Source organism: Labeo rohita, chromosome 16, assembly GCF_022985175.1.
Source record: "Labeo rohita strain BAU-BD-2019 chromosome 16, IGBB_LRoh.1.0, whole genome shotgun sequence".
Classification (NCBI taxonomy): Eukaryota; Metazoa; Chordata; class Actinopteri; order Cypriniformes; family Cyprinidae; genus Labeo; species Labeo rohita.
In genome coordinates this window covers 26,590,493-26,606,478 of record NC_066884.1, presented here as the reverse complement: position 1 = coordinate 26,606,478, position 15,986 = coordinate 26,590,493, and the positions used below count along the sequence as shown (strand labels likewise).

The 15,986-nt window shown below is 34.6% G+C and overlaps 1 protein-coding gene across 6 annotated transcripts in view; it reads left to right on the top strand.

Moving 5' to 3' along the window:
* The window catches only part of tax1bp1b (Tax1 (human T-cell leukemia virus type I) binding protein 1b), a 40,288-nt gene that overhangs the window by 9,267 nt on the left and 15,035 nt on the right, over positions 1 to 15,986 (top strand). For all 6 annotated transcript variants that reach the window (XM_051130699.1, XM_051130697.1, XM_051130696.1 and 3 more), the window contains exons 3-7: positions 9,758 to 9,860; positions 10,341 to 10,531; positions 10,632 to 10,790; positions 12,521 to 12,669; positions 13,776 to 13,866. In XM_051130699.1, the coding sequence (XP_050986656.1) occupies positions 9,758 to 9,860; positions 10,341 to 10,531; positions 10,632 to 10,790; positions 12,521 to 12,669; positions 13,776 to 13,866 (693 nt within the window). The remainder of the gene's footprint in view (positions 1 to 9,757; positions 9,861 to 10,340; positions 10,532 to 10,631; positions 10,791 to 12,520; positions 12,670 to 13,775; positions 13,867 to 15,986) is intronic.

Sequence of the window (15,986 nt, the reverse complement as noted above, 5' to 3'; positions counted from 1 at the left end):
TTTCCTAATGTTGGGATCTGAAGGATTGACTTCAGTATAAGTTGTTTTTAGACTAACAAGAAAGTTATGAGTTCTGAAACTTACAGGATGTTTTTATAGCACAATGACCTCTTATATGTCAAAAGATCAATAAAATTTAGATTTCTCAGTTCATGGCCCCTTTAACATGGAGCACTGAATCTTTTTTTTTTTTTAATTTTATTTGTTTGATCAGGGACAATGCACAAACAACATTAGTCTAAAATAAGAAAAGATGTCATGTGCCAGATTATAGCAAAAATGCTAATTTCCACCCGCAGTCCCTGGACAGGTTGTTGTTACACTTACAAAAGCTTATCAAATATAAAGCTTATAAATATATCTGAAATTGTGATTTTGACATTGTGATAACATCTGCCTTTCTGTGTTATTTTATTACTTTTATTTGGTCTTTTTAATACAATAGCCACTTTTCCACTGTCAGGCTGAACCGTTTTTATTACTTAACCGTTCCATTCCATTCCGATCCAGGCCAGTCGGCACAGATATTGTTTTGTTTTCCACTGTGGGGCTGATTACAGAACTCCTAATACATACGCATCAGTTGTTGCCTTTAGGGCTGCACGATTAATCGTATTTTAATCTCGATAAGATATCCACCTTTCTCGATTAATTAAAAACAATCGTCATGATATTGGCCGGCTCATTACTTATCCTGAAAACATATTTTTAATTTGAATTCACTAGTGTTCATGTTTGTGGTTGCCAGATGTGGAGAGATTAAGTCCCCAAAACAGAGCTTTTCTCCTTTAAGGATACACTTTCTACCCGGTGTTTTACTTAATCGGTGCAATCTGGCAACCCCGTGCACACGCTGACTGATGGTGGAACAATCGCTGACGGCATGAAAACATACATGTGCTGGAGTTTAGCGATGTCTCCACAGCGATTTCTGCTTACATGAAAGTGTCATACAGCTAAAGTGTGTTTTTTCACAAGGCATTTGTGCTGCTTGTGTAACCAAATCTGCCATTATCAAACTTTTGCAGAGTTTCAATAATACATCTATTGTGTTTGAGGAATAAATGCACTTTTGCTACCTGTGGCAATACAGTAGGGCAAAATGAACATAAATTGAAATTATTTTAAGCTATATTATACGTTTCTAAAGTTTTTACCGGTTTTCATAATGTTAATCAATTAAAAACGGCATGGCAATGTTATTATCAGTGTGTATTAACGAGCTTTGAGCAAATTTACTGCGCAATCTGAGTAGCTTGTCTTATTTGCGTACAAATTGCCACTTAGAAAATCTAGAGAATACAGATTACAAAGCACTAACCAAAAACCATGAGTTTTGTATTATCATAGTTGGTTAAATGAAGTGAGTATATATGTAGTCAGTGGAGGCTGGTTAAAGGACACATGAAATGTTATTGTATAACCCTTCTGAATAATCGTTATTAATAATCCAGTTTATAATTTTTATCAAAATAATTGTGATTATCAGTTTAACTCTTATCATGCAGCTCTAGTTGCCTTGGTGTTTACATACAGTATGATATGTAAATAGCAATCGTGTTATGGAGGATGATCAGATATTTGTTTATTTCGCTCAAATAACAGAGATAAACTAGTAGCCAGACAACAGATGAGTGACCGATCCTAAGTGGCGACATCACTACACGCATTCTGGCAGCATGGTTCAGCACGGTTAGCTAACGTTTACATAATTGAACAATATTTGAAGGCTACGTGCTAATGTTTTAGCATATTTACTCAGAATTACTAACAGTATTACAATAGTTTTTGCTGTGGTACCAAAATTAGTACCTAGAACCATGGGATTTTACTGGTATTGGTACTGACTACTGAAATATACAGTGGGTACGGAAAGTATTCAGACCCCCTTAAATTTTTCACTCTTTGTTATATTGCAGCCATTTGCTAAAATCATTTAAGTTCATTTTTTTCCTCATTAATGTACACACAGCACCCCATATTGACAGAAAAACACAGAATTGTTGACATTTTTGCGGATTTATTAAAAAAGAAAAACTGAAATATCACATGGTCCTAAGTATTCAGACCCTTTGCTGTGACACTCATATATTTAACACAGGTGCTGTCCATTTCTTCTGACCATCCTTGAGATGGTTCTACACCTTCATTTGAGTCCAGCTGTGTTTGATTATACTGATTGGACTTGATTAGGAAAGCCACACACCTGTCTATATAAGACCTTACAGCTCACAGTGCATGTCAGAGCAAACGAGAATCCTGAGGTCAAAGGAACTGCCTGAAGAGCTCAGAGACAGAATTGTGGCAAGGCACAGATCTGGCCAAGGTTACAAAAAAATTTCTGCTGCACTTAAGGTTCCTAAGAGCACAGTGGCCTCCATAATCCTTAAATGGAAGACGTTTGGGACGACCAGAACACTTCCTAGAGCTGGCCGTCCGGCCAAACTGAGCTATCGGGGGAGAAGAGCCTTGGTGAGAGAGGTAAAGAAGAACCCAAAGATCACTGTGGCTGAGCTCCAGAGATGCAGTCGGGAGATGGGAGAAAGTTGTAGAAAGTCAACCATCACTGCAGCCCTCCACCAGTCGGGGCTTTATGGCAGAGTGGCCCGACGGAAGCCTCTCCTCAGTGCAAGACACACGAAAGCCCGCATGGAGTTTGCTAAAAAACACCTGAAGGACTCCAGGATGGTGAGAAATAAGATTCTCTGGTCTGATGAGACCAAGATAGAACTTTTTGGCCTTAATTCTAAGCAGTATGTGTGGAGAAAACCAGGCAGTGCTCATCACCTGTCCAATACAGTCCCAACAGTGAAGCATGGTGGTGGCAGCATCATGCTGTGGGGGTGTTTTTCAGCTGCAGGGACAGGACGACCGGTTGCAATCGAGGGAAAGATGAATGCGGCCATGTACAGGGATATCCTGGACGAAAACCTTCTCCAGAGTGCTCAGGACCTCAGACTGGGCCGAAGGTTTACCTTCCAACAAGACAATGACCCTAAGCACACAGCTAAAATAACGAAGGAGTGGCTTCACAACAACTCCGTGACTGTTCTTGAATGGCCCAGCCAGAGCCCTGACTTAAACCCAATTGAGCATCTCTGGAGAGACCTAAAAATGGCTGTCAACCATCGTTTACCATCCAACCTGACAGATCTGGAGAGGATCTGCAAGGAGGAATGGCAGAGAATCCCCAAATCCAGGTGTGAAAAACTTGTTGCATCTTTCCCAAAAAGACTCATGGCTGTATTAGATCAAAAGGGTGCTTCTACTAAATACTGAGCAAAGGGTCTGAATACTTAGGACCATGTGATATTTCAGTTTTTCTTTTTTAATAAATCTGCAAAAATGTCAACAATTCTGTGTTTTTCTGTCAATATGGGGTGCTGTGTGTACATTAATGAGGAAAAAAAATGAACTTAAATGATTTTAGCAAATGGCTGCAATATAACAAAGAGTGAAAAACTTAAGGGGGTCTGAATACTTTCCGTACCCACTGTAGGTACTGTGTCAACACTACTCCCAAAATTGTTTAAAAAAATAATCTTTTGTGTTTAACAGGTAAAAGAAATTTGTATAGGAACAACTTGAGTGTGATTTAAATTATTTTTAATTAAACTATTGTTTTAAGAGGGAAACTCCCACTTTTAAGTTAAGCAGATGTTATTACTATTATGCATTATGTCGGGGAAAAATAGTACAGACATTTTCTATCATGATTATTACGTTGTTTAATTATGCATGGTATCTTAAATATAAAAAATATTTTGCATAAGGAAAACTGTGTAAGACAAGTGATTAATTTACACCTTAATTTGTTTGTTAGCTAAGTTGTGAATATATTTATTTTTATTAATGCTGGGCAATGATTAATCACAACTAATCGACTAATCACATCCAAAACAAAAGTTTTTGTGCACATAATATATGTGTGTGTGTTTATGTATATAAATACACACGCATGTATATATTTAAGAAAAATATGTTGTTTATATGTAACCCTGGACCACAAAACCAGTCTTAAGTCGGTGGGGTATATTTGTAGCAATAGCCAAAAATACATTGTATGGGTCAAAATTATTGATTTTTCTTTTATGGCAAAAATCATTAGGAAATTAATTTCTACTGTAAATGTATGAGAACTTAATTTTTGATTAGTAAAGGCGATTTTCTCAATATTGAGATTTTTTTTTTTTTGCACCCTCAGGTGTATAAATCTCAATTTTGAAATGCGATTAATTGTGATTTTTATTTTAATATCGCACTAAAAATCGAAAAAAAAAATCTTATAAATAAAAGTATTCTCTGACATTTATGTATTCCAAACTCATAAATCCGATAATCCCGACTTCACTTGAATGCGACATTATATCTCTTCTGAGAAAACAAAGTTTAACTCCCTCATTTTATACAGGAATGGCAGTTGGTCCTTGAGTACACTGCCCAATTCCAGTGTTTGTTTATGTTCTGAATTATAATGGAACTTGCATTGTTTTGTAGTCTGATATGCCACTGGATCACAGTATCTTCATATACCCTGAAGGGAAGGCGTGTTCGTCCAAACAGAGCTGACTGACTGACGTGCATTTGTCTGCACCCAAAGACACAGAATAACCTCTGGCAATGAAGGGCACATGATCATAAATCACAACATGGCTCTGTCTGTGTTGACAGACAAAAGGCAGCCATGCCAAACACCAGAAAATTGCAAGACCTGTTCCATGAGTCACTTGCCTGGAGCGGCAGGTAGTCGCAAGGCTATTATTGCCACCTAGTGTTCAGGAGATTAACTGATCATACCTGAACACTAACTTTTTATTAAAGGAAAATCTAGGTACATTTCTTGGAATCAGGAAATCTTAATATAGATTCAAAGAATGGAAAACTCCAAATACTTCCTCCTCTTAGTCACCATAATCTAAGCCATAGCATTGTCTGTCATGACATAAGATTTTGTATGTTTTAAAGCCTCTAAAGGAGAAATGTGAATTTGCCTGTTGCCTATTGTTTCTTGTTCGAGCAGGCATGCTGCCTGTGGCTCTCTTAGGAAGTTGGAATGGTTACAATCAGAGAGATTCTAGTAGAAAAACTTGTGAGCGTCATGTAGGATTGTCAGAACATGCCATCAGACTCACCACGGAGAAGGTGAACACTGCTTTATAATTATCCTGTCAGCGCAGTAGTTGTTCTCTGTACTGCATCCTGATATATAGACTCGTTGTACCCAATGCTGAATGTAGTCAGCACAGACAGAGGCATGGGCCAAGTCCGTGCGTCATTGCGAGTCAGGAAATTAGGTACTTTCTCACAAACACTGGGATGTTCTTTTGTTCTCTGTGGAGTTCTATTCATTATACGCAGTAGTTCTAGAAAGTGTTTGCTCACTTATAAGATTTTTACCGCATTATATTAAAAATATTAAACTGCATGTTTGTAAACAAATAATGCTCTATATAAAAGTTTGGGATCGGTAAGATTTTGTTTAAAGAAGTCTTTTCTGCTCATCAAGGCTGTGTTTATTTAATTAAAAATACAGAAAATTGAAATATTATCGCAATTTAAAATAGTGGTTTTCTATTTTAATATACTTTAAAATAAAATGTATTCCTGTGATGCAAAGCTGAATTTTCAACATCATTACTTTAGTCTTCAGTGTCACATGATCCTTCAGAAATCACTCTAATATGCTGATTTATTATCAATGTTGGAAACAGTTGTAATGCTTTTTTTGGAACCTGTTATTAGGATTCTTTGATAAATAAAAAGTTAAAAAGAAAAGCATTTATTTAAAATAAAAATCTTTTGTAATAATATGCACTATCGTTCAAAGTTTAGGGTCAGTCAATTTTTATTCTTTTTTTTAATAAATGAATACTTTTATTCATCAAGCATGCGTTAAATTGATAAAAAGTAATAGTAAAGACTTATATTGTTAGAAAAGATATCTATTTTAAATAAATGCCGTTTTAACATTTTATTCATCAAAGAATCCTGAAAAAAAAAAAAAAGCTTTACAGGTTCCAAAAAACATTAAGCAGCACAACTGTTTCCAACGTTTGATAATAAATCAGCAAATTAGAATGATTTCTGAAGGATCATGTAATACTAAATACTGTTGTAATAATGCTGAAAATTCAGCTTTGCATCAAAGAAATAAATGATATTTTACAGTATATTAAAACAGAAAACTGTTATTTTAAGTTGCAATAATATCTATATATTTTTTTTATCAAATAAATGGAACTTTGATGAGCATAAGATACTTCTTTAAAAACATTAAACATCGTACTGATACCAAACTTTTAAATGGCAGTGTATATAAGGTGAAAAATATTAAACTACATTTTGTGTGTGTGTGAAGTATCCATATTTTATTTTATTTTATTTTATTTTATTTTACTTTATTTTTTTATTTTATTTTAAGTATTCATTAGGTTTACATTTGCCCTTGCAGTGTATTTTATTTAATATTATAATCTAATCTAATCTAATATAATACAGTCTAATTATATAATACATTCTAATCTAATCTAATCTATCATATTATGTTATTTAAGTAATAAAAAAATGACTATTTTCCCTAAAGATTATTTTTAATGTTTAATTTTTAATGTCAAAAAAGTTATCCAGTGAAGTATAGTAATCATACTTGTTAGTAATTTTCCTGTCTTATTTTCTTTTTCTTTTTAGTCTATATTTATTTGTGCTTTTGTCCATTCTTCTTAAATGCAGCTGGAGCTGCTCTCATCCTAAGGGTTCTTGTGTAGTTTCTCATGCCATTTTCATTCTCATCCATCTTTTCTTCTTTTGGTTAGCGTTCCCTTCGCAGACCTAAATGAGAGACACACAGGGGCTTAATTTTCGCCCTCCTTCACCCCAAACGTCTCTAATGAGTGGAGTTTGGTCCAGGCAGTAATGACGCTCCGTATGGGCCATGCCTTTAATGGCTTCCTGCTCTTTACAGCTCCAGCGCCTCGGGCAACTTTCTTGTACAATCAGGGGATTTCTGCAACACTAATGTTATTGTGGACAGAGAGGACAGCTGTATGGTTTGAGAAAACAAGCCACACAACTTTGTAACATGACCGAGCTGTAGTGAGTTGACGTTTTTTTTTACAGCGTGTGTGTGTCTGCGTGTTACTTCCAGGATACTATAGTGTTCCCGCGTAGATGCCAGTAGCAGGTACTAGGCTTGTGCGTTTTCATGTTCACAAACACAGTCAGGCCGATGTGAGTCTGATTTTGTTTGACAGTTTTATGACAGAGGGCTGAAATTATGGATGTATTTTCTGTACTCCCCCTCATCAACCATCAGTTAACAACACATAAAATTCATATAATTACATCTTGGTTTCCATTCTGAAGTATGTATAAAATTTTCACCTATTTTCTTCTTCCTGTTAAGGCTGAGTTGTAGCCGCGCTCCCTCAACCGAACATATTCACGAGGCTTTGGCGAGAAACACGTGGCAGACAGGCTGAGTTTCACTTGCCCCCGTAAAACGCAGCCGAGTCCGTGTTAAAGGCTTTCTACTAGGCCTCATATAGATGAGAAAAATGCACAGTGTGCCAGAGAATTTTGCAACATGATGTGAATCAGTCAATGGTCAAGACCACGACAGCCTGATGAAGCATTTACAGTCTTCCTATTAGTGTATGTGAGAGAATTCACATAAACACTTAGCCACTTTATTGCTTCAGATTTGCCAAAAGCTGCACTGTTTATTTATTTATTTAAATATGTTTTAATTTTAGAGGCATGTGACTAAAAGATCTTTTAATATATTGTAGTAATATATGATGTTTTATTACAGCTTTATAATATATTTTTCCAAAGGTTTGGAATAATGACGATTTTTAAAAAGTATTTTACGCTCACCAAGGCTGCATTTATTTGATTTCAATTATATTTTAAATTGTATTCAAAAAGAAAAGAGTTATATTAAATTGTAATTATATTTCACAATATTGCAGTTTTTCTCATTAATTCAATGCAGCCTTGGTAAGTATAAAAGACTTTCAAAAACAATAAAAAATTGTTCAGAATTGTAAAAAATTTCAAACATTCAAACATACAACCAGTAATGTATGTAGTAAAATTACAGATATGTTATGTTATGTTAAGTGTTTATATGGATCATAGTTATATATGTGGGATATGTATGTATGTGATCAAAAAGCTTTACCAAAAATACAGAAAAACTGTAATATTGTGAAATATTATTACGGTTTAAAATAATGGTTTTCTATTTTAATATATTTTAAAATATTATTTATTCCTTTGATGCAAAGCTGAATTTTCATTACTCCAGACTTCAGTGTCACCTGATCCTTCAGAAATCATGCTAATATAATGATTTATTATCAGTGTTGAAAACTGTGCTGCTTAATATTTTTTAGAACCTGAGATTCTTTTTTCAGGATTCTTTTGATGAATAATAATAATAATAATAAAAAAAAGTATTCAAAATAGAAATCTTTTCTAACAATATAGGTCTTTGCTATTACTTTTGATCAATTTAACACATCCTTGGTGAATAAAAGTATTAATTTCTTAAAAAAAAAATAAATAAAATTTACTGACCACATTTTAAAATGGTAGTTTATATTGTTGCAAAATATTTATTTTACGTAAATGCAGTTCTTTTTAACTAATTATTAAAGAATTTTGAAAAAAGTATCTCAGAACAAAATATTAAGCAGCACAACTGTTTCCAAAATTGATAATAAATCAGCATATTAGCATGATGTAATGACACTGAAAATGTAGCTTTGTATCACAGACATACATTACATTTTAAAATACATTCACATAGAAACCAGTTATTTTACATTGAAATAATATTTTGCAATAATACATTTTTTTTTCTGGATTTTTAATCAAATAAATGCAGCCTTGATGAGCATAAAAAAACAAAAAATTGTACAGATCACAAACTTTTATAACCTACACTGCTGTTCAGAAGTGCTAAACAAGATAACACACATCAGCTGTATATTTTAGAATCTTTTTATCTAACTGGAGGATATCTAGAATTCTGGACTGGAGGTTTTCAGGAGATTCTAGAATTTTTAAAAACAGAGTCATTTATTTAAACCAAAGTTCTGTTTAATGCTTGATTCTGATTGGTTGGCAGATGTTTAAAGGGGGTGGCTACTCTTAAATAACTACACAGCTGTGAATTGTTGCAAGTCTTGAATGTGTTACAGTTTCATGCTGCGTTGCCAAATTATTTCAGTTATTTAAAAAGTGGCTTATATTCTACCACAGCAAAAGACCCACAAAAACCAAATACACAAACCAAACATTTAAATATGACAAACAATAGGATAAAAATGTCAAACAACTTTATTTCTGAAATTACTTTTAACCCTCTTTCTCTCTCACAGACACTCAGGCACAAAAGCTCCCATGCACACACAGAACCTTGTTTGCTGCATTACCTCACTAAATCACTAAACCAGTTTCGCCATTGAAACATTACATTACTAATTACTCCAAAAATGGTGGCATTATCACCCTAATAGCTTGGGATGTTTATAAGCAAGCAAGAAAGCTGTACACAGAAGTGTTTTGGTAATGAAAACCTAAAGACGACGTCATCGTGGACCTCAGATCTAAATTATTTCTGTGGCATCACCAAATGCGTTTCACATCTGGCTGCCATTGGTTGAACCAATTTAAAGCATTTTAACATTTAAAATTATACTTTAGCTGTAAATCAAATATGCTAACCCTTTAAAACCTCTGTTTTTGACAGGTTGGCTGGAGCACCGCTCGTGACTACTACACGTTCCTGTGGTCACCTCTTCCAGACAACTACACTGAGGGAACCGCAGTCAACAGATCTGTGGTTTTTCAAGGTAAAATAACATTGTCAAAAACGGGATTTCATGCAGGCATTTCTTCAGTAAACGTCCTGCCAAAGAGAAGGCCTCTCAAAGGTTCGTCAAGGGTTTTTAATATGTAGTGACGGATGCAATAAAATAGTAAAACACTGAGGCCTCCTATTAGAAGGCTGAAGTGTTGATGGGCTAGTTTTACTGGAGTGGTTCAGGTCACATACTGGAATCTTTGTAAGGGATTACAGGGTTTTTTGGCATGAGTCCGGATTCCTTACGGCAATTAAGAAAATATATCATTAAATAAAATGGAAGTGAGTCTGTCATAAAGCTGCAGTGGAACTGTAAAGTTATGATGGACTTCATTAGTCTTAGCTGTCGTTCATTAGAGTCATTTATTTTAAAACCTATGGGAAAGTCAAATGAGTTTGGTGTAAAACGTTCCATGAATTGCTTTAACGATAAGATTGTTATCGCTGCTTGATTCTGGGATTTTTGCAGGTTACTATGTTCCAAATGACGATGGTGAGTTCTACCAGTTTTGCTATGTCACACATAAGGGAGAAATCCGTGGGGCCAGCACTCCATTCCAGTTTCGCGCCAACAGCCCCACTGAGGAGGAACTGCTGACAATGGAGGATGAAGGAGGATCTGATATCCTGGTGGTCACCACCAAAGCCAGTTACCTGGAGGTGAGGAGACTTTTTCTGTAGGATTTCTTGAACTGTAGTTGAACTATAGATTTCTTGTCAGTTTTTACATGCCAGGATTGTCACTTATGTTTTTTTCCAGCAAAAGATGGAACAAATTCAACAGGAAAAGAAGGAGCTTCTGGAAAACCTGGACCTACTTCAGAAAGAGAGAGATGAACTGATTGATGAGAAGAACAGACTACAGAAAGAATATGAGCAGGAGCGAGAGAGCAGTGCTCAGCTTAGGAAAGACGTGCAGGTAAGATGGGACAGAGAGAAAAAAAAATGGCTGGGGTTAAAAAAAGGATTTTTTTTTTTTTTTTTTTTTTTAATTGTCCTGACTTGACCTCATATTTTAGAGCTACAGTTGAAGTCAAAAGTTTACATACACCTTGCAGAATCTGCTAAATGTTATTTTACCAAAAAAAGAGGGATCGTAAAAAATGCATGTTATTTTTTTATTTACTTCTTTTAATTTAGTATTTAGTACTATTTCAGAAAAATCCTTGTTTTTCAGCATTTTTGTGTATTCGAACCCCCCCTTCAACAATGACTGTATGATTTTGAGATCCATCTTTCACACTGAGGACACTGAGGGATTCATATGCAACTATTCCACAAGGTTCAAATGCTCACTGATGCTTCAGAGGGAAAAAACATACATTAAGAGCCAGGGGGTGAAAACATTTGGAATTTGAAGATCAGGGTAAATTTAAATTATTTTGTCTTCTGGGGAACATGTGTCTTCTGTAGCTTCTGAAGGGAAGTACTAAATTAAAAAAATATATAATATTTTGGCAGAATAAGAAAAATGTACACATCTTCATTCTTTTCAAAAGTTTTCACCCCGGCTCTTAATGCATCATTTTTCCTTCTGAAGCATCAGTGAGTGTTTGAACCTTCTGTAATAGTTGCATATGAGTCCCTCAGTTGTCCTCAGTGTGAAAAGATGGATCTCAAAATCATACAGTCATTGTTGGAAAGGGTTCAAATACACAAAAATGCTGAAAAACCAAAGAATTTGAGGGACCTGAAGGATTTTTCTGAAGAACAGCGGGCAGTTTAACTTTGAGACAAACAAGGGACTCAAGAACAACTATCACTAAACAAAAAAACAAAACAAAACAAAAAACACAGCTTTGGATCATTCAGGTAACAACTTAATATTAAGTATCAAGTGTATGTAAACTTTTGAACAGGGTCATTTTTATAAATTCAACTACTTTTTCTCTTGTGGACTATATGTAAACATCCTTTATGTGAAATGTCTTATTCAAGTCAGTACTAATAACATGCATTTCATATGATTCCTCTTATTTTGGTAAAATAATTATCATTTTGCAGATTGTGGAAGGTGAATGTAAACTTTTGATTTAGTTTTTTTTTTCCACATTTGATTGAATGGGTTAAAGACAGGATATTTTTATATATTTACAGTATTTTGTCCTCTCAAATATGAAATTTTTATATGTCTTAAACAGTTTACATCTAGGTTCACAGGCTGTCAGCACCCTCTAGTGAGAGTCTCTCTTCAGACTCTTAAAAAAAATACATAAAATATAATAATTATAATTCACATCTTCACAGACATGACAATCATCAACATCATTGCCGTTTGTTGCCTTTAAGTGGCAATTTTCATAAAGTATAAATGTATCAGCTCTGAGGCAGAGCTGGTTTAAAGATGAAAACAAGCACACCCATTTCTGGCTGTTAATTTTATGGCCACACTTTTATATGTTGTTTTATGTGCTGCTAAAATAATTCTAAAAATTCTGCACATGAAGTGGTACAGCAGAAGAGACTGGAGTGGGATTTGGAGACCTGCTTTCCCATTAGTCATATTTGCAGATTCTCAGAGACCACACACAGAAGCATAACTCAAGAGCCAACAGTCTATTCTGCAATAACTCTCATCCTTTCTGCAGCAGCTGGGAAGACAACATGCTTATGACCAAGGGAATTTGCTCTCTTATCATGTGTATGCAGGAGTTGCAGCTGTCTGCCCAGAGCTTGCAGGAGGAGAGAGAGGAGGTTAAGAGGAGAATGGAGGAGAGTACAGCACGACTGTTGCAGCTGGAGGAGGATCTGATTGGGGTCACACAGAAAGGCCTGCAGAAGGAGACTGAACTAGACTGGTGCGATTTCCTACCATAATGAAGTAGCCAAAAACAGCAAGAGAAAGCTATAACAATCTCTTTGATCATATTAACAAACTAGGGTTGTTGTTTGATCAGATTAAGTAAAAAATAATGACATGTAGCCTTCAAGTATTTTGCAAAAAAAGGGTTTTCAAGTGAAAAGTCAGTGCTAGTGATAATGCAGAAAACTGATGTTGTTACATTTTAGTACTTGATCAAATAATGAGGACTTTTTTTATGGAAGCCTGTTTTCACCACTAAATAAAAAATAAAAAGGGCAACTTTTTATCTCACAATTGACTTTTTCTCAGAATTGTGAGATAATTCATAATTGCATGTTATAAACTTGCAATTCTAAGAAATAAAGTCAGAATTGTGAGATATAAACTCACAGTTCTAACTTCTCGCAATTGCGGGTTTTTATCTTTTTTTCTTAGAATTGTAAGACAAGCTCCAATTTTGCGGGGGAAAAAGACATTCTTAGTAGTGTGAGTTTTTATCTCACAATTCTGGCTTAATAACTTGCATGTTATAAAGTCAAAATTGCAAGATAAAAATTCACAATTGCTAGTTATAAAGTCAGAACTGTGGAATATAAACTCACAATTCAGGCTTTTTCCATGCAATTGCAAGTTTGTGCCATGCAATTCTAGCTTTTTTTCTCAAAATTGTGAGACAAACTCACAATTGCGCGTTTGGATGGGGAAAAAGACATATTTAGTCAGAATGATGAGATATAAACTCACAGTTCTGAGAAAAATGTCACAATTGCAAGTTAGAAACTCAAAATTGTAGGAAAAAAGTTAGAATTGTGAATTTATACAGCAGTTCTGAGAAATAAAGTCGATTTGCGAGATGTAAATTTGCAAATCCGAGAAAAAAACGTTTTATTTAGTGGCGGAATAAAATGTGCTTCCATACTTTTAACACCATGTAATTGTTTTCCATGTCTTTAGATGTCTTTAGGATTAGAAGATTACAAGGTGTCATATTTGTAAGATTAATATTTTTAGGAGATTCAATTTGTGAACTTTGACAAGAGAAGACTTTCTAGATCTGTTTCTTGTGTGGCTGAATGATTGATAATGGCTTTGATTTGACAGCCTGAAGGATCGAGTGAAGAAGTTAACCCTGGAGAAGGAGGCTCTTGAGTGTCAGCTGAAGAATGAGAAAGATGAGAAGGAGCTCTATAAGGTAATGCCACTCACTCACCACCTCACACATGTCCCTGTTGGTTTTCCAAGAGCAAGAACTCTGTGCTCTCTCAGTACATGCTGTTTTTGCCACTTCAATACTGTACATAACAAATATTACTATTGAAACTAAATACTTTTACAAAGAATAAATTACTGCTTTTTCTTCCTTTTTAATTTATTTTTTCTCTTTTTCAACTTTATGTAGACCTCCAAATTACATTTCATTTTCATTGGTCATTATGTTGCAGATCTTTCTTATTAATAATAAATGCATTTTTATAACACATCAGTTTTACAGAGCTCTAATGAGTCATATTACGTTCCTGTGAGGATTTTCTTACCTTGAATTTAAAAGTTTTGTTTATATATCATTTTTTAATTGTTTATATATCATTCTTCAGTTACCACAACATAAATTCTTTGATTTAAAGTAATGCATTTTATTTATAAGATAGAACCACTGACTGAAATGTAACAGGTCTGTGATAATCAACTACATTGAGTTGGTTTTGTAAACCTTCTGGTCATTTGATCTAATTTTATAATCATGAACAAAAATATGAAAAATCCAGCTAAATGTTTGGTTTTTCCATGTCAAACAAAAAAAAAAAAAAAAAAAAAAATTTATTTCTTTTTAAGTAGAAAATCAAATGGCAAGAAGGTACACAGGCTCAAGGGTCAACAATTTTCTTCCATTTATTTTTTATTTTATATATTTATTTGGTATTTAATTTATAATTTCTATTTTTCAGATTAAAAAAAAGAAATAACCTTAAAAAAAACTTTAAAAAGTGTTTTTTTTTTTTTTTTCCCACATTTTAAATACGCACATGTAAAAAAATTATTGATCCTTACTCTATCTTTTTGTTTAATATATGCCCATTCCAGTGTATAATTTCTTAGTATTTTTATCTCTGTTTGTATCCCTTACCTATTTGTGACCCTACACCACAAAACCAGTCATAAGTAGCATAAGTAGATATATTGGTAGTAATGGCCAAAAATACATTGTATGGGTCAAAATTTTAGATTCTTCTTTTATGCCAAAAATCATTAGGATATTAAGTAAAAATCATGTTCCATGAAGATATTTTGTATACTCCTACCGTAAATATATCAAAACTTAATTTTTGATTAGTAATATGCATTGCTGAGAACTTAATGTGGACAACTTTAAAGGCGATTTTCTCAATATTTAGATTTTTTGCACCCTCAGATTTCAGATTTTCTAATAGTTGTATCTCCGCCAAATATTGCCCTATCCTATCGATCCATACATCAATGAAAAGCTTATTTATTCAGCTTATTAAGCAGATGTATGAATCTAAATGTAAACATTGACCCTTATGACTAATTTTGTGGACCAGGGTCACATTTAATTGTCTAAAACTGACAAACAGACATTTTTCAACTGTTGTTTTAAAAGGCTTATGCATTTATCCATGGAGAAGTGGAATACAGACCCTCATTCTCTTCCTAATTACTCTGGCTTGCACTTTGTAATTCTCACTCTCCATCACTCACTTTGTCTCACCCTCTATCCCTACTTTCTTGTGGCGGGCACAGGAACTGGGCGTTAACGCTGGGCTGTAGCCACGGAAACACAGCCGGCCCTCACTTCACAGCAGCTGCCTGAGGCAGAGAAAGAGAAGGTTGGGGGTGGAGCAGACTTGCTGCTTTCTTGCTGCTGCGTTATAATTAGGTTTAGCTTGCATACTTCCTCACCATGCGGAAATACACCTCATTGTAGAGATCGTGTGGGTAATTGGGGGCTCGTCCGGGATCTGGACCGGCTTTGGTACACTGCTAGTTTTATGTGCCATGTGCCTAGGTTTTTGCACAGCAGATGTGCAAAAAGAAAGTTAAACGGTCTATTTGAATCAAATCAAGTCAAGTCAAGTCAAGTCACCTTTATTTATATACCGCCTTTAACAATACAGAATTGTGACAAGGCGGCTGTACAGTATTAAATAGGAAACAGTACATCAACAATGCCAAAGGCAACATTAAACACTCACTTTATAGGTAAAGGTAGTTAATCAAAAACAATAAAATAAAATGCAATATTGTGTTAAGAGAAAGTGTCCCCAACTAAGCAAGCCAGAGGCGACAGCGGCA